Source organism: Oncorhynchus mykiss, chromosome 8, assembly GCF_057628025.1.
Source record: "Oncorhynchus mykiss isolate SJ-2025 chromosome 8, ASM5762802v1, whole genome shotgun sequence".
Classification (NCBI taxonomy): domain Eukaryota; kingdom Metazoa; phylum Chordata; class Actinopteri; order Salmoniformes; family Salmonidae; genus Oncorhynchus; species Oncorhynchus mykiss.
Window position 1 is genome coordinate 57,418,904 of NC_143029.1, and position 18,795 is coordinate 57,437,698.

An 18,795-nucleotide genomic window follows, 5' to 3' on the forward strand; every position below is an offset into this window, starting at 1 on the left:
TTCAGCAGTACAATTACACACGTTTTAATGCCAAAGACACTATAATGGCAATAGGTGTTAATTGATCCTGAATGGTCCAGTGTCAGTCCTTAAGAGATATTCAACAACTCCCCCCAAAATGACTTCACTTTGAAAATGTGGAGTGCGTTGTGTAGATATGTTATTTTTAGTGTTTCTTTTTCTCTTTTCAGGTGCTCTCTGCCTGTGTCTTGTCAGTGTTCGGGATCCCCATGATATCCCTCTGTCTTCAATTGATCCTAAAGAACAGGACTAGAGACAGTTATTATACTGTAAAAAAAAACGTTCTTCATGACATAGGTTTATAATTGTAGATATTGTCAAATCTACTGTGGTCTTTGACCAGGTTTCTCTTGAAAATTGTATTTTAAAAAAATAACTAGATTCAGTTTCAATAAATAAAGGTTTTACTGTATGCTGTGTCTAACACAACCCAGAGAGCTAACTGGGAGCTAGTGTACAGGCTACTCAGTCAGTCAAACTATTGTTTTTCTTCACCTCAACACAGACATGAAGACAAAGACACAGAATAGTTCAGGTTGCAGACTGTTTATATACCATGACAACACTATGTAGACTAGACACACTAAACACACTATAAGCTAGATGCATGTTGACCAATAAAATGAGGCATCAGATTCACAAGGAGAGATGCATCACATTTAGAGGGTCATAGATAGAAGAGCAACTCTACAAGGTTTCAGTCACAGTGACACGTTTCCACAGAGGTTTCTATTTAGGGATCTAAACTCCAGTAAAAGGCATGGTAGCACACGACAATGGATCACCAATTGACAAATTTCATAGTACAGTACACTTTGATACAGTCTTTAAAAGAGACAGGTTAGCAGCTAAGGCGACAAGATGAAAGTTTATCTACCTAGGAGGTAATCTGGTTTTAAACCTTAGAATACATCACCTCATCTTTAAGTGCGATAACATTAGCTCATATCTACTGTAACAGATACCTTGACAACACTAAGTCAGGTGTTAAATGAGGCTGTGAACTACAATTTCCCAATGCCCTCCACAACAAACTGCAAGTGCTGGTGTTCACATGTTCACTAGGCATTAGCCTGCTGTATACTTGAGATCCCAGTATGGTTAGTCCATGGGGTGTACATGAGGTCCAAAACAAGACAACAAAGACCACACTACGAAGGTGAAATTAAACAATGCCGGACTACAAGAGGGGACGAGTCTCCACCCACAGGAAGTGAGATCATAGGGCGGGTCTCCTCCCACAGGAATTGAGGTGTTGTCACATGTCGTGGAGGACTTCCAGCACCGTGGAGATGGACCAGGCCTGGGATTCGCAGCTGAAGGGGCAATTCTGTCCGTTTTCATTGGTCAGCTCTGGCAAACCCTTCCAACTAGACCTGGGGGGTTAGAAGAGACATGGATGGGTGTTCAAATAGTGTGCGTAAATGTGTGTGTGTGCGTCTGTGTGCATTTACCTCTCCAGGTGGACATAATGCTGAGAGAGTATGCTCTTCACCAGGTACACTGTCTGGTCATAGGTCTCCTTCCCAAGCTTCTTGGCAAAATAGAGCTTTGCTCGAAGGAAGTACCCAATTGGCCACAGCCACTCCTAAAAAAAAAACAAGTCATTAAACCCAACAGATCAACTCAATACAACTTTATTTATCCAGGAGCATTGCCATAAGAAGGTGAACAATAACTCCTCATTTAAGGTGTGTTACAACTCCAATCCTGAGTGAAGCACACTCACCGGTCCTTGGTGGTAGTTGAAGCCTCTGGCCACGTTGTAGTTGTCGTTATCCAGGGCGTTGTCATAGACACCACAGTACACCATATCACTGGGGGAGAAATAAACGTGATGTCAGTAGTATACAAGCCAAGAAAATATATATAGAAAATGAATCAGTAAATGAAGAGGGCTCCAGGAGCTTTTCCTAACAATATGACCTGAATAGGAAAAACTTGGACCTACTAATAATAATGACTAATAGCTGTAGGTATCTTACTCTGGATCCAAGGTCTTCATTCCCAGAGGTCCTAGCAGCTTCTTCTCAGCGACCTCCAGGGCCTTCCAGGCTCTCTCCACCGTGAACAACTCAGGAGCCTCAGGGACAAAATAGAGAAAATATTAAACTCATTAATACCTCACAAACTCCACCCCAGTTCTTTAGATATATTTACACCCAAGGGGTAGTCAAGAAAACAATGATTTATATATACACTAGATAAATTACAGGGGGCGCTGTATTGAAGCCACCGCGCCATCTTGGCACTCCCCCACCATTGTAAAAAACATATTGGAAGCTATAGAAATGCATTTATTCATGTCTACATTTGTTTTGACACATATATTCTATTACAGACACCTTAATGAATACTTTTAAATTATATTATGTGAGCTAAAGATATATAAGATATATAAAAACATTTCCATTAAAATATGATTTAAAAAATAAGTTTTAACCCCAGGGGTAAGCAATGCTGTCGGGGGTAGGCCAAATAAAAATGTGATTCACATAAACTAAAAATTAAATAAAAATATTAAATCATTTTTGAGTACCACTTCATATTTTCAAGCATGGTGATGGCAGCATCATGTTATTGGCATGCTTGACATTGGCAAGGACTAGGGAGTTTTGTTTAGGATAAAACTAAACGGAATAGAGCTAAGATTCCCGCACTGCATGGTCAAAGTGGGAGAAGAAGAGAACCTCACTCCTAGTCTGTCAAAACTTACAAACGGTCTAAACCAGGTATTCCCAAACTGTGGTACAATGTCGTCGGGGGTACGCCAAATAAAAATGTGATCCACATTTTAAAAAATATATATGTATAATTTTCAAACAGTCCATTTATATTTTCCAACGGGGCTACACATTTGGGTAAGGTTTTTTTCTTGCCTGAGTAGCCTCATTTTACTGGCAAAAATAAAATTAAACCATCTACTGTTCAGTAAAATAACAACACAATGTCAAATACAGGTAGCCTAGTCAAATAATTAACATCCAATCATATTAACTGTTACTCTCTCGCGGGAATTCCATTAATGGTCCGAATGTAGCCAAAAATGAAGGCCCGTATCCATAGAGACACATACCAGCTCTACTGGTAGTACTGCTACTACCAGCAGTACTACACCTGTACCTGTTGACGACACAAGTTGTTCTGCTGCCACGAGCACATCCAATGCTAGCATCAGTAATTAATTATACACTTGTTGTTAGCCCAGCTAGCATGGACACTGACAGTTGTGAATCTGATGCAGCCGAAAGAGCTACTGCCCTTTTTCCCGGGAAAGCACCGAACAACAGACAGGGATGTTGGACCATCAAAGAGGCGCAAATATGATGAGAACTACATTGATTTGGGATTCACTTATATTGGGAGTAGTGCCTTTCCTCAGCCACAGTGTGTTATATGTGCAAAAGTACTTTCTCACAACTCAATGAAACATTCAGACATTTAGAAACAAAAAATGCCAATTTGAAAAATAAGCCACAGGAGTTTTTTGAGCGAGAATTAAGATGACTTTCGAGTAGTAAGACATGTATAAAAGTAACAGATACCATTAATAAGAAGGGGCTAGAAGCGTCTTATATGGTGAGCTACCGAGTGGCTAGGACAGGCAAGTCTCATACTATTGTGGAGGACTTAATTCTTCCTGCTGCCGCAGATATGGCTGGAACAATTCTGGGGGGAAAGGCCCCAAAAAACTATACAGACAATGTCTTCATCAAACAACACTGTTTCACGACGGATCAGTGACATGTCAGATGTTTTGAAACATTTACTGCTTCGCATCCAAGCTAGTGAATTCTATGCGCTACAGCTGGATGAGTCAACAGACTGGCACAGCTCCTGGTATATATCTGTTACATTTATTATGGGGGGTCACTTAAGGAAGACATCATCTTCTGCAAACCACTGGAAACCAGGACAACAGGAGAGAATTTTTTTAAAGTACTGGACAGCTTCATCAAATGGACTTTGGTGGTCAAGATGTGTTGGTATCTGTACTGATGGCGCAAAAGCCATGACAGGGAGACATAGTGGAGTGGTAATGCACATGCAAGCAGTTGCTCCCGATGCCACTTGGGTACACTGCAGCATCCACAGAGAGGCTCTAGCTGCCAAGGGAATGCCTGACAGGTTGAAAGACGTTTTGGACAGTACAGTGAAAATAGTTAACTTTGTTAAAGCAAGGCCCCTGAACTCGTGTATTTTCTGCACTCTGTAAAGATATGGGCAGCGACCATGTAATGCTTTTACAATATACAGACGTGCGCTGGTTATCTGGATGATGTTTTTTCTCGCCTGAATGATCTGGATCTAGGATTACAGGGAGCCTCCACAACTATATTCAATGTGTGTGAAACAATTGAGGCTATGATTAAGAAATTGGAGCTCTTCTCTATCTGCAATTTTAAAGGACAACAAACAGGTCTTTCCAATGTGATACAGCGAAGCAGTTGAAGAGTTGATACAAAAGGATGACACAAACAACTGGATTCGTTATGGCTTTCATGCCCTGCCTCCAGTCCACTTACCGATATCTGAACAAGAGAGCCTCATCGAAATTGAAACAAGCGGTTCTGTGAACAATTTATTTAATCATATTTCTGGATTTCAGAGTATCCTGCCTTGGCAAATCGCGCTGTTAAAACACTGATGCCCTTTGCAACCACTTACTTATGTGAGAGCGGATTATTGGCCCTCACTAGCTTGAAAACTAAATACAGGCACAGACTGTGTGTGGAAAATGATTAAAGACAGAGTCTCTCCAATGAAACCCAACATTGCAGAGTTATGTGCATCCTTTCAAGCACACCCTTCTCATTAATCTGTGGTGAGTTATTAATAATGTTCGACGAACAAATACGTTTTTATATGTAAGATGGTTAAATAAAGAGCAAAATGATTGATTATTATTATATTATTATTTGTGCCCTGGTCCTATAAGAGCTCTTTGTCACTTCCCACGAGCCGGATTGTGACAAAAACTCACCCTGACCCTGGTGCTAGAGGGGGTTCACAGCTGGAGGTTGAATGTTCGAAGGCGTACGGGACTATAAAAAGTTTGGGAACCACTGCTGTAGATCATTGCAAGAAAAGGGCTAAGGACCAGTCTTGGGGTCAATTCCATTTCAATCAGTCGATCATGCAAGTAAACTAAAATTACAATGAGAAAAAAAAACAGGAAACCGGGCATGAGCTGACGCCACTGATAGCAACTCACCACCACCATGGCGATGCAAAAGTTGGGCCTGAGCTGGTAGTCACACCAGGGGCTGGAGGCTCCTTGGCTGTCCTTGTAAATGCCTCTCTTGTGGACCAGGTCGGGGTGCTTCTCGTCGGGGTCCTTCTCGTCATGGGACACATAGAAGTTCTTCTCAAAGTTGACTTGGATCTTATGGTTCCAATCCTCATAGGACACCTTCAACTCCTTACCTGCCAGGGAAAACAATCATAGAATAACAATGTTTTCATTATGTCTTATTAAAGAAAGGGAAGTCGGGTACGTGTGTGTGTGTGTTTGCATACAATAGAATGTATGTGTGTGTGTGCTTGTGCCCAGGCAGCACTCACCGTCCCGGTGTATTTTCATGGAGCTGTGGGGGAAAAGACCCTTCTTATGGAGCTCCACCAGCCAGCGCACCGCAGACTTACAGAGACCCACCATCTCCACCGCTGACCCATCTCTGGAGACACACACCACCAGGGACATGAGACAAATCAGATCAAACGAAACGTGAATTCATTGTGCATTTACAACAGCTTAATATTTGAAGAATAATACGATTGCCTCACAGTTTGGTTAACATTGTGTTGTAATGTATGGTTTTGTATTCTATTATATTGGTGGTCTATGATGACAAAGGTCTTACCTGGGTGTGGCGGGCATGCCCTTGTTGCGAGCTTTGTCACTCTCTCCCATTTTGTCCATCCACGTTCCGCAGTTGAAACGGTTGCCGCCGTACACAAAACCAGTATAACGATTCACTTTGGCCACAACATTGAAGCCTGGGAGCAAGGAGAACAACAATACACCTTGTTTGCTGAAGCAAGACCCCATGACAATGTTCACCATAAGAACAAACATAATAACCATTTAGGGAATAACCGGGGCCCAGAAGGTAACGTAACCAGGAAAAACTACTGGTCCTACTTATTATCTCAAAGTGTGACCGTGACCGGAGGTGACCGTGACCGGAGGTGACCGTGGCAGACTCACCCTCGTCCTTCATGTGCATGTCGATATTTGGCCCGGCGTTGCGCTCTCTGAAGTCGATGCCCTGCATGTGACGAGTCATGGCCTCATGGATGACATCACAAAGGGGCTGTGTGAACGAGAACTGAAACACACGAGGATGACGTTAGACTGTACCCCTGCTTGAGGTCCAGTACGTGTTTGTGTGGACATGTGTGGATTTATGCACAATGTGTGCGGGTAATATGTGCGCATGTGAGAGTGTGTGTGTGAGAGAGAGAGCGATGGGAGAGTGTGTGAGTGAATGTATTTATTAGGGATCCCCATTAGCTCTCCCTCTTCCTGGGGTCCAAACACATTAAGGTACTTACATTACACATAAAACAAAAGATAAAACAGTACATCATATAACATTATTACACCACTACATATCTACAATACAGAACGTACAATACCAGCATACAAAAATATTACAATGTACGTGTGTGTGTAGATTGTGCTTTTCCATATGTGTGTGGGTGTATATACTGTATGTGTGTACATGTGGGAGTGTGTGTGTGTGAGAGAGAGAGAAAGATTAAGAGTGTGTGTCTGTGTGTGCATTTATGTGTTTGATTGTGGGTGTCTACATGTGTGTGTGTGTGTGAGAGAGTGAGTGAGTGAGTGAGTGAGTGAGTGAGTGAGTGAGTGAGTGAGTGAGTGAGTGAGTGAGTGAGTGAGTGAGTGAGTGAGTGAGTGAGTGAGTGAGTGAGTGAGTGAGTGAGAGAGAGAGAGAGAGAGAGAGAGAGAGAGAGAGAGATTAAGAAAATGTGTGTGTACGGTATGTGCATTGCTGTGACCTACCGGAGTGCCAGGGGCGTGGGGCTCGGAGTCGTCATGGGGATACATCCTGACCACAGGGCAGTGGAGGACGGCAGTGCCCTCGGGCACCAGGGTACAGTAGTCTTGGATGCACTGCAGCCACCACCACACTGCGTCACGGCAGTTATAGCGTGCACTGATGCCCTCGCCCAACAGGTTGGGGATAAGACCGTGTCTCAGGGTGCCTGCAAACGCCAGGATGATGTTTCTGTTCATGAAAATAAACATTGAATTAACATATACAATTGTATCAAATGATACCTAAGAAGTCCCATTTGGATACTAGTGCAGTGCAGGGAACAGTCACCTAGCCTCCAGGTGACGACCAGTGACCAGCATGAGTCCACGCAGAGCGATAAAGGTGTCTCGGCCCCAGCAGCGGAAGATTCCAGAGGAGAAGTGAGGCAGACCTGTGAAACAGGAAGGTAGAGATGAATAAAGGAAGCAGATGTTCGAACACAGCTGAAATTCAAACACCAATTCTCAAGTGGTATCGAGATACAAATAGGACTTTATCAGCTACCGAACTGGTCATGAACTGAAGCTTACGGCATCGTTTCAGTAAAATACCAAGCGACAATGATAGGTTGTTTTGATGACTACCAGGAGACTTCTAAAACACCAGTTATTTGGCTACTCAATGTCGTCCAGCATGAGGATTATTATCATTCGTTTCCAGAATATCAACAGAAAAAGTATGATGACGTCCCACCACTGTTTACAGTAGTAGAATAGACATGAGTTGTTGCTAGGCAGACCTGCAGCCAGGGAGACGCAGCATTGCTCCTTCTTGCCGGTGTCCTTGTCGAGGCGGTAGGGGACGTCGGGTAGCGCCAGGGACAAGGGGGGCAGAGCCGGGAAACTGCCAACACCACACATCTGGACCGAGCCCAGAGCCAGCAGTTTGACGAAGGTGGAGCCGTTCTGGACAAAACTGAACAAGAGAGAAACACAGAGAAAAACATGGTTTTACATGAAAACTGCTGTGCAGAAAAACACATCAAATGTAAATAAGATTTTCGGCACACCCTTAAAGTTAAAGGTGCAGGGCCTTTTTAACACCAAATACAAAATCTAATTGAAGTCTCTTCAATTGTTCTATTGCATCATTTTCTGACTGTATGTTGAGTGTGTGAGAAACATTTACAGGGCTGTTTCTGTGGGGACATACCAGGACATCTTGTTGAAGGTGATGTCCAGAGCTGTGGTGTAGGCTCCCACGAGGATGGCGTCAAAGTAGCAGGGGATGAGGTAGCGAGGGATGTGCTTCAGATAGTGGAACATCCCTTCCAGCCACTTCCCCACCTGGAAACGTTTCGGACAACAAACATGCTATATGGAAAACACCAACCTTGGAAATGACGACTGTGGAAAATGGTGACAGCGAGTGAATCCTCATCTTACTGCTGCCACACTGGTAGATTTAAAACTCAGGTCTTAGATGGGCTGAGTTGTAGGATGGATTCCCTTCTATTTAGCATCATTATTGTCAAGTTCATCAGACCGTCTTGGCAGTCTACTTTGTCATAAGGCCTTATAGAAAATCAAGAGGGATTCATTCGGTTTGAATTACTGTCACTCAAACCGTGCTCACCTCTCCTAGAGCGCCACCACGGGATACCAGCCTGTTGCTGACGTAGTCAATCATCCAGTCACCCTGTCTCAGGTTGTCACACACCGGGTGGCCCAGGTCGTTCTTGGGACGAATGTCTGCCATCACTGACATCAAACCTGTATCAAAACAATGAATCAGATTTTTAATGTCTATGTCCAGTTTCATTCAACAATATTCTCATGTGTACAGATGTTCGTAGGCACAGATCTAGGACCAGCTTACCAACCCAAATCCTAACCTTAACCATGGAGAGGTGGAAAAATATCTGACAAAGTGTCAGTGGTTAGGGGCAACAAACACAATGTGCGCTGACCAGGGTTGGGATCAATTCACTTCCAAAATCAGTCAATTCAGGAAGTAAACTGCAAAATTCCCCTTTCTATTTCAATTTCCACTGAATAGACTGAGTTAAAATGGGAAATTGACCCCAACCATGGTGCTGACTGGACCCCTCCTCTGTGTGAACTGTACTGTACCTTGCAGGCCACCGTACTTGAAGCTAGTCCAGGAGGGGATGTTGTAGCAGCCTCCTCCTTCCTCCTGCTCCTCAGAGTCACAGCGGAACAGCAGCATGTTCATGTCGGCCAGGGTCAGCTTAGACATGATCCTGCATGGGGATAGAGGATAGTGTCACGTAACATTACAACACACACTCACCTTACTGGGCACAACTGGAGACTACAGAGTTCCACTGATCAGTATGTTGATCAGTGTGTTGATCAATTCCTCACTATACAAATATATGACCATCATTAAAAAAAACATACAGATGTAGGATTTTAATTTGAGCAAGTTTGCTACAGCAGGAAAATAATCCAGCAGCAACAGGACATGTCAATTATTACGCAGATTATAATTAACGGACATTTTTTGTACGGTTTGATACATTTTTCGTGAGGGAAAATCAAGTGGAAAGTGGAAATTACAAACTTCAAAAGGCCTTTTAAACTTCAAATTCAATACACGTTTTTAATCCCCTGCATTGTAGGAAAGTTATCCTGCAACAGGATGATCAAATTAAGATGCGACATCTGTACTATACCTTTTCAGCACTTTTCCAAAAGACATGGTGTGCTTGCAAAATGGTGTGTTTGCAAAGCAGCGTGTGTGTGTGTGTGTAGCGGTACATTTGTGTGCATGTATGTATGTATGTATGTGTGTGTGTGTGTGTGCAAGTGTGTCTTTGTGCGATGTATACTCACTGTGCCAGGGGTGTCTCCAGTATGGTTGGTGTGTGCTGGTCGGGCAGACTGCCAAGCTTGTACTTTGGGCTGAACTGGATCAGGTGATGTCTGATGACTCCCACCAGCTCTTGGGCCCTGGGGTCCAGACTCACCCTGATGAGGGAAACACAGATACATCTCAGAGGGAAACATATCGCCTGGTCCCAGATCTGTTTGTGCCATTGGCCTGACATGAACATAGAAGTTGTCAAGACAGCATAAACAGATATTGGACCAGGCTAGGAGACATACAGTCTGCAATGCTGAAGAGATTTCTCGGCCAAAAGGTTTCTTCCTTCAAGACGGATTTGAACCAGCGACCTACAGACCACTGCTATTTTACAGTCCAACGCTCTACCAACTGAGCTATCGAAGGGCTGAAGAGTTAACAGTATTACCTGTGAGCTGTGAGTAGACAATATGAGGCCAAACTGGCCAAAGAACACCCCCACCCCTCACTAACATATGTGTGCGTTTTACAGTAGACCTTTAAATTCTATTCAATGTCTGGGTATATTGGGCTACTCATCATGACCTCTAACCTGAAGGCGATGACGCTACCGGGGGTGAGGCGCTCGAAGACGATCTCCTGGACAAACTCACTGCTGCCCTTGGATGTCACCCCTGCATGTTTCACAACGCCACTGTCCTTCAGCTGGGGTGAATAAGACCATGGGTGAATACAGTTTCACTGCCACACAAAACAGTATCAAGGTCCACAATGGGTTATTGAGAGGAGAGTTGAAGACAATTCTGAATTGGCTTTTGCTGGTCTATATCAATTATGTATATAAACACTGGATTGCTAAGTATTGACCAGTGAGACGCTTTGAAGCCACCGGTTGGCGATATTGCCACTCTCCAGAAGATGCAGAACTCCATAGGAGTGAATGGAATTCTACAGCATTGAAATCAAATGTTTTAAGGACAAAATTCCATGCATTTAAGTATTTTGATGTTGTAGTAGTGGGGACAGTAAAATTATAACTTGTCCTTTTTTTATACAAAAAAATGATGCTTTAAGGTACATTTTTGTATATATCTTGTCATTTGACATGTTAATGTTTAGCTAACATAATTTAATACAAAAATATGCATTAAGGTGTCTGTAATAGAATAAACATGGCAAAAACTAAATGTACCCCTGAACAAGGCTGTTAACCCACTGTTCCCCAGTAGGCTGTCATTGTAAATAAGAATTTGTTCTTAACTCGCTTGTCTAGTTAAAATGTAAAAAAATCAATTTCTATAGCTTCCAATATATATATATATTTTTTTACAATGGAGGAGTAGTACCAAGATGGTGGGGTGTCTTCAAAAAAGCGGCTCCTGTTAGTCATCTAGCGTAAATCATTGCAAAAACATGGCGTTAATCATTACCAAATGTTTTACTTTAACTAAAATGCAAAAAGTACATTTAGCGAAGCAGATAACACTGAGTAAATAGCTATGTAAACGAAATGGAATTCAATAGAAACTCACAAACAAGCCAGACAGAATACAGACACAATAGCAGCTTGTGAAATGTAACCGGATGCCTCTAAAGCAGCTTGTTCTTCAAGACCCAGTCTGACAATGGATTTGTTTGAGAGGAAAGACTTTATATCTCAAGCCCATTGTGACAGGGGGCCTAAACAACTGTAATTACCCACGTTCCCCGGCATCACGTTACCTGGATGTGCTCCTTAATCTCCACAGTGTACTCCGGCATGCCGTTAATGTACTTCTCACATTTCTTGTAGGTGCCGGCTTGCCTGTCGATGACACGCGCCTCGAGAACCACCTCGTCAATTTTACCTGGAAGACAGAGAGAGATTAAGTTGATTGTGTTAAAATGGTAGGTCCTGCATCCAAGTCATCTCCTGTGCCTCTATTGCCATTTGTTCCAACAATACTGGTTTGGAACTAATCCCTGACCAAGATGTCTGCCATTATCAGCACATTCTAAAGTTATGAAGATGAATGACATAGGCCACTCTAGTATTATTGTATTTCTATGGATGGTCCATTCTGAGGGCAGTGTCCTGTTTGTGGTAACAGTGAAGCATCATACCAGGGATGAACATGGGGGGAACCTCCTTCCTATACTGGTGGTGTTTGGGGTTGTGGAAGGCAGTGCGACACACGGCGACCACAGACTGGTGTGTGCTGGGACAGTGACGCGTCACCGCCACAACGTCCTCGTCCACCTGGTCCACGTACACCTAGGAAGGGAACAGAGGAAATAACAAGCACTGTTACACATAACTCTTATCATACAAATACATGTATACATTCACCAAGGTTATTATAGAAAACGGAAACTAAAAATAATCATGAAAAAACTATTTAGTAAACGGAAATAAAATAAGGTGCTTTTTGGGAGGCATTTCTCTTTTGTTTTTATATTATTTAGTTTCAGTGTTGGGGACAAAAAGTAACCTGTGCGTGGGAGGCTAACATGTGTTGTATAGTTTCTGTTTTTGGGGATGTCACTTCAAGCTACTGTGGGGCATTAATACATAAGGTGATGAGTTATGTGATTGGTTAGGTTAGGTTTAAAGTAGGGCTGTGACGGTCATGGCATTTTGGATGATGGTAATTGGCCAGCCAAATGGCCGAGCTCAATATAATAACCGTTCGAAAAGCAAAAAAGACACACATTTTATCCTCTCCTTCACTCCTGACTGCATGTGCTGCCATAGAAATATAATGAATAGAACGAGCATCCCCATTTTGATGTTATTTAACTAGGCAAGTCAGTTTAAGAACAAATTCTTATTTATAATGACGGCCTACCCCGGGCCAAACCCTAACGACGCTGGGCCAATTGTGCACCGCCCTATGGGACTACCAATCACGGCCGGTTGTGATATAGCATGGAATCGAACAAGGGTCTGTTGTGACGCCTCTAGCACTGAGATGCAGTGCCTTAGACCGCTGTGCCAGTCGGGAGCCTGATACATTCAAGTCAATGAAGGCATAATGGGTGGACTGGTGGCCATTGCGAGTGTAGCCATAGAGGCAAAGTCTTGCATCGCGCTCATCTCATCTCTGGGTGCGTTTCTCTGCTCAGACGTTGCTGACGCCTGCCAGATCTTACAACACCTAGATGGGTGTTTTTACATACCTTTTAACCACATCATGGTCACGTTACCCTGCTCAGACATTGCATGCATCAACCAATGGTTGCGGGCCACGTCATCGACTGTGCAGTCGGATACCAGACTGCTATAACATAAAGTGGTTAACTGATACGTAAAATACTTATCCAGGAGTTGTAAGATCTGGCATGCGTTACAAATGTCTGAGCAGAGGAACACGACTGACATGTTACAGCAATCTGGTGCCCGACTGCACAGTCGATGACGTGGCACGAAACCATTTATTGACGCATGCGTCTAAGCAGGGGAACGCGACCAACCAGCATCTGCGGTGCCGTTCATGACAATGTCATCTCGCTGAGTCACCACACTAGATTCAGAAGCCTGACAACCCAATTAGAGAGGGGGAAAAAAGCTTGAAAACCCCATTCGATTTAATTTCAGTTTACTAACTCGTTATTTCATGATTAGTTTTCATTTCAGTTTTTGTTTACTCCTCCACACACCCACCTGGTTAAAGCCCTTGGAGGCCAGATCCTGGTGCATTTTGTTGAGGGCCAGCTTGCCGGCGATAATACCCGTCTTCAGGTTGACCTCGCCGGGGGACGAGGCCTTGGCGTCGGGGTTCCACTTGGGGTAGAAACGCTCCTCCTTCACCACTGAGATCTACAGGCAGACACACAGAATATATGGTTACTGAAGAGCTTAGTCATTCATTCTCCATGGCTATTTACTGTACAATACTACTATAGTACCTAATATGATTCTAAACATTCCTTTGGCTTTATACTTAAAGGGAAACTTCACAATTTTTCATCTCCGGCACCACCCCAACATCAACATTATGTGAAAATGGCGCGTTTCTATGTTTTGTAGTAAAAAAGATAGAGGAAGGTAAGTGTTTCCAATGACATCATCGGTGTGCATTGTGTGATTTCGACAAATTGTGAGTAGGTATTGCTTAATAATTGTCTAAAAATTGGTTGACGATGTCATTGGAAACACAAAATACATACAAAATATAGAAACACCCCATTTTCACATACTGGAGATGATGAATATGAAGATGACATTTTTCTAAATGACCCTTTAAAGTGATTTGAGATTTTATTTATATATATATATATATATATATATATACACACAGTGCCTTGCGAAAGTATTCGGCCCCCTTGAACTTTGCGACCTTTTGCCACATTTCAGGCTTCAAACATAAAGATATAAAACTGTATTTTTTTGTGAAGAATCAACAACAAGTGGGACACAATCATGAAGTGGAACAACATTTATTGGATATTTCAAACTTTTTTAACAAATCAAAAACTGAAAAATTGGGCGTGCAAAATTATTCAGCCCCCTTAAGTTAATACTTTGTAGCGCCACCTTTTGCTGCGATTACAGCTGCAAGTCGCTTGGGGTATGTCTCTATCAGTTTTGCACATCGAGAGACTGACATTTTTTCCCATTTCTCCTTCCAAAACAGCTCGAGCTCAGTGAGGTTGGATGGAGAGCATTTGTGAACAGCAGTTTTCAGTTCTTTCCACAGATTCTCGATTGGATTCAGGTCTGGACTTTGACTTGGCCATTCTAACACCTGGATATGTTTATTTTTGAACCATTCCATTGTAGATTTTGCTTTATGTTTTGGATCATTGTCTTGTTGGAAGACAAATCTCCGTCCCAGTCTCAGGTCTTTTGCAGACTCCATCAGGTTTTCTTCCAGAATGGTCCTGTATTTGGCTCCATCCATCTTCCCATCAATTTTAACCATCTTCCCTGTCCCTGCTGAAGAAAAGCAGGCCCAAACCATGATGCTACCACCACCATGTTTGACAGTGGGGATGGTGTGTTCAGGGTGTTGCTTTCACGCCAAACATAACGTTTTGCATTGTTGCCAAAAAGTTCAATTTTGGTTTCATCTGACCAGAGCACCTTCTTCCACATGTTTGGTGTGTCTCCCAGGTGGCTTGTGGCAAACTTTAAACAACACTTTTTATGGATATCTTTAAGAAATGGCTTTCTTCTTGCCACTCTTCCATAAAGGCCAGATTTGTGCAATATACGACTGATTGTTGTCCTATGGACAGAGTCTCCCACCTCAGCTGTAGATCTCTGCAGTTCATCCAGAGTGATCATGGGCCTCTTGGCTGCATCTCTGATCAGTCTTCTCCTTGTATGAGCTGAAAGTTTAGAGGGACGGCCAGGTCTTGGTAGATTTGCAGTGGTCTGATACTCCTTCCATTTCAATATTATCGCTTGCATAGTGCTCCTTGGGATGTTTAAAGCTTGGGAAATCTTTTTGTATCCAAATCCGGCTTTAAACTTCACAACAGTATCTCGGACCTGCCTGGTGTGTTCCTTGTTTTTCATGATGCTCTCTGAGCTTTTAACGGACCTCTGAGACTATCACAGTGCAGGTGCATTTATACGGAGACTTGATTACACACAGGTGGATTGTATTTATCATTATTAGTAATTTAGGTCAACATTGGATCATTCAGAGATCCACACTGAAGGGGCTGAATAATTTTGCACGCCCAATTTTTCAGTTTTTGATTTGTTAAAAAAGTTTGAAATATCCAATAAATGTCGTTCCACTTCATGATTGTGTCCCACTTGTTGTTGATTCTTCACAAAAGAATACAGTTTTATATCTTTATGTTTGAAGCCTGAAATGTGGCAAAAGGTCGCAAAGTTCAAGGGGGACGAATACTTTCGCAAGGCACTGTATATATAGTGATGCTATAGTGGTGTATATGCAATTAACATATGCAAATATCAAGACAAAAGTCATTATACTGTTATGACAGAGAAACGGTGTGAGTGTGTATGTGTGTTTGCGTGTGTCTTTGTGTTACCTGGTGAGGCACCATCTCATCGTATCCCCTGGTGCTGCCAGAGCAACAGCAGGCCATTGAGACGATGGCAGAGCTGGGGAGCGAGTCGTACGCAGAGCGGAGCTGGAACACAGACAACAACGAAAGGAATTGACACAACCAGATTTGTGGAGCTCTCCTTTTTTTACTTTTTTTTACTGGGGGGGCAATGTTCCCATTTTAGTGAACAGACTCACTGGAGTTTCATATAGCACTGGATTTAAACCCAAAGTTCATACTGAAATCAACCAGGTTCTGAACAGTGTGAAGCCCTTATATCGTTTAACAATATGTTTCAATGTACATACTAGCATATCACTTAGAATACATGGCCAGTGTATTTGCTTCATTCTAAGTAGTATGCTAGCTAGTCTGCATATTGAAACATTGCCTATATATGTTTTAGAGCAATGAACTAGCAATGGCCACTATAATGCTGTGCTGTACCCGAATAGTGAAACTCAAGTATAGGCTACCTAAATAGGGCACTTAAGAATAAAGGTACCTGGATGGGGCACTCGTTGTCGTGGGTGACATCCAGGAACATGGCGTGGGCGATGCTGGGCACCAAGGGCCGGAGGCTGGGCTGGACAAAGGCTCCGACGGGCTCCCCTCCGTACCTGTACACCAGCCTGCCCTCCTCATGACTGTCCCCTGCACTCATTGCCTCTGGAGGGACCAGGTAGAGGGAAAGAGAGGGAAGAAGGGATGTACAGTTATACTACTGTATTACTTTGTCGTCGTTTCAATCACATACGAAGCCAACATGCAGGACTCGAGAATGCCCGTTGATGCCATTTTTCCTTCAAAGATGCAGTGATGCACTAACCTGGTCTCAGATCTGTTTGTGGTGTCTCACCAACTCCTATGGTCATTCATGACAACGACCAAAGGAGTTGGCAAGGCTGACCAAACCAGATCTGGAACCAGACTAGTGGTGTGTAGTCCTACCTCTGATGAGTGAGGTAATGCCTAGCTTATTTACAAAGACATTGTCCAGGTCCTCGCTGCCCGTGAACAGCTCAGCCACCACGTACAGACTGGGCATCGCCACACGAGCCACGTCCAACATGTACTACATGTCCACATCCACAGGCCAGTCAACAAGGGGTTAAATCACAGAGAGAGGGTGGAAAGAGGGGAAGGAGGGGGTATAGGTTTAGGGAGGGAGGGAGAGAGAGAATGGATGGGTGAGGGATAGGGAAGACGAAGTAGAAATGCAGGGAGGCGGCAAAGCTAAGCAGGAGAGGAGGTTAGTATGGAGGAGTGATGGATGGGGGGGGGGGGGTCAAAGTGCAAAAGAAAACATGCCAAAACCCAAAAAAGAGACCAAACAAAGAGACAGAAAATGAGAAGAGAACCGACAAAGGGGTGAGGAAAACAACCAATTATAAAGGTCAAAAGGTCAATGAGGTGTTTAGACCAGGAAGTAAACAACAGGTGATATGTTTAATGCAAAAATGTTAATCAGACAGAGCAATAGTATGTGAAGTATCAGTGGGAGTAAGAGATGTAGTGAGAGAGACATGCAGAAAGAGACAAAAACAGAGATTTAGTGTCATGCCATAACAAAACATTTTTCGGTAACACTTTATTTTACACTCCTAATATGGTACTTGGCGTTTACTCGAAAATGATGTGGTAACCATCGATACTTTCTGGTACTTACATTGAAGAAACAGGTAACAGATTATACAAAATGTAATTATGACGTGGTTTTAAATACACATTTTCAATGTTAGTAAGTAAACACCAGATATGTCAAATAAAGTGTAACCTAGGGTTTCACCCCCACCACTCCAGTGCTTTGTCTACTACATGTTAACATCCGGGTACCTCTGACAAGACTGGTTATCCCCAGGCGGTTAACAAACACATTATCAATGAGCTCGCTGCCTGTAAAGAGCTCCGCGATCACATACAGGTTGGGCCTGACCGCCCTGGCTGCTGACAGCATGTGCTACGGAAGGAGAGTGGTTTCAGTAATGACATTGTTTTGTCCCTTTACAGCAAATGATCCCTAACTTTATTCATACGTCAAGTGTATCAATTGTTACCTTGGAAGATACTTAGACGCAGTAACGCTATGCATTTCATAGAGAGGGGTATGGCATGGGCTACACGGATTGTAATAACAAACTAAAAGGACTCAGACTAAATGGAATGTACCTCAGCCACGTGCAGGGGGGTGGAGTGACAGTTGTCCAGGCGGACTCCCGCGAAGTGCTTGGCTGTGATCTCTGTGTACTTCTGCATGTGGGTCCACAGGTAGGGGCAGTCGTCGGGCTTGTCGCCATAGCGAAGCTTGACGCTGTCGCCCCAGCAGATCAGCTCTCTCCTGATGTACACGTTGGAGCCTGGAAAGAGGCATTAGTTTCTTGACGTTCTCAGGGACTGGGTCTTTAGTAACACTGGGAATTATATTTACATCACACTGGCTCCCCCTTGTGGAATAATCAGCTTACCACTGGAATGGCATTGCTATTTCCAGCTTTAAATTATAATTTAAAAAAAACTTTATTAAACTAGGCAAGTCAGTTAATAACAAATTCTTATTTACAATAATGGCCTACCCAGGCCAAACCCTAAACACGCTGGGCCAATTGTGAGCAATTATGGGACACCCAATCACGGCCGGTTGTGATACAGCCCAGGATCGAACCAGGGTCTGTAGTGACGCCTCTAGGAACTGAGATGCAGTGCCTTAGACCGCTGCGCCTCCCCGAGTGACTCTCTGAAGTCTAAGCTAAGCATTCTATATCACTTAGGCTACACATGGTAAGATAGCAGTTGAGAGTGACTGGATCATGCATCTCCAGACTGTTTGGGTGCCAATGACCCAATAGAGAGACACTGATCTTTGGCCTGATGAAATAAGTGAGTGTAAGGTATTATCATCTTCCTTAGCGGAAAGCACATATTGTACGTT

General features: G+C 43.3%; 1 protein-coding gene across 2 annotated transcripts in view; it reads right to left on the reverse strand.

Moving 5' to 3' along the window:
- Positions 1-551: 551 nt before the first annotated feature.
- The window catches only part of LOC110530174 (glycogen debranching enzyme), a 33,852-nt gene continuing 15,608 nt past the window's right edge, over positions 552-18,795 (reverse strand). The window contains exons 12-34 of one of the 2 annotated variants that reach the window (XM_021613037.3): positions 18,036-18,223; positions 16,818-16,941; positions 16,372-16,535; positions 15,849-15,950; positions 13,501-13,656; positions 11,961-12,111; positions 11,580-11,704; positions 10,450-10,562; positions 9,887-10,021; positions 9,161-9,291; positions 8,664-8,800; positions 8,241-8,374; positions 7,828-8,003; positions 7,377-7,479; positions 7,052-7,277; positions 6,233-6,353; positions 5,886-6,021; positions 5,587-5,699; positions 5,237-5,448; positions 2,007-2,104; positions 1,751-1,838; positions 1,476-1,609; positions 552-1,397 (exon numbers count right to left, since the gene is read on the reverse strand). In XM_021613037.3, coding sequence (XP_021468712.3) covers positions 1,280-1,397; positions 1,476-1,609; positions 1,751-1,838; positions 2,007-2,104; positions 5,237-5,448; positions 5,587-5,699; positions 5,886-6,021; positions 6,233-6,353; positions 7,052-7,277; positions 7,377-7,479; positions 7,828-8,003; positions 8,241-8,374; positions 8,664-8,800; positions 9,161-9,291; positions 9,887-10,021; positions 10,450-10,562; positions 11,580-11,704; positions 11,961-12,111; positions 13,501-13,656; positions 15,849-15,950; positions 16,372-16,535; positions 16,818-16,941; positions 18,036-18,223 — 3,185 coding nt within the window. In that variant the 3' untranslated portion in view covers positions 552-1,279. Of the gene's footprint in view, positions 1,398-1,475; positions 1,610-1,750; positions 1,839-2,006; positions 2,105-5,236; positions 5,449-5,586; positions 5,700-5,885; positions 6,022-6,232; positions 6,354-7,051; positions 7,278-7,376; positions 7,480-7,827; positions 8,004-8,240; positions 8,375-8,663; positions 8,801-9,160; positions 9,292-9,886; positions 10,022-10,449; positions 10,563-11,579; positions 11,705-11,960; positions 12,112-13,500; positions 13,657-15,848; positions 15,951-16,371; positions 16,536-16,817; positions 16,942-17,702; positions 17,827-18,035; positions 18,224-18,795 lie in introns of both variants that reach the window. The other variant, XM_021613036.3, reaches the window with a different exon arrangement.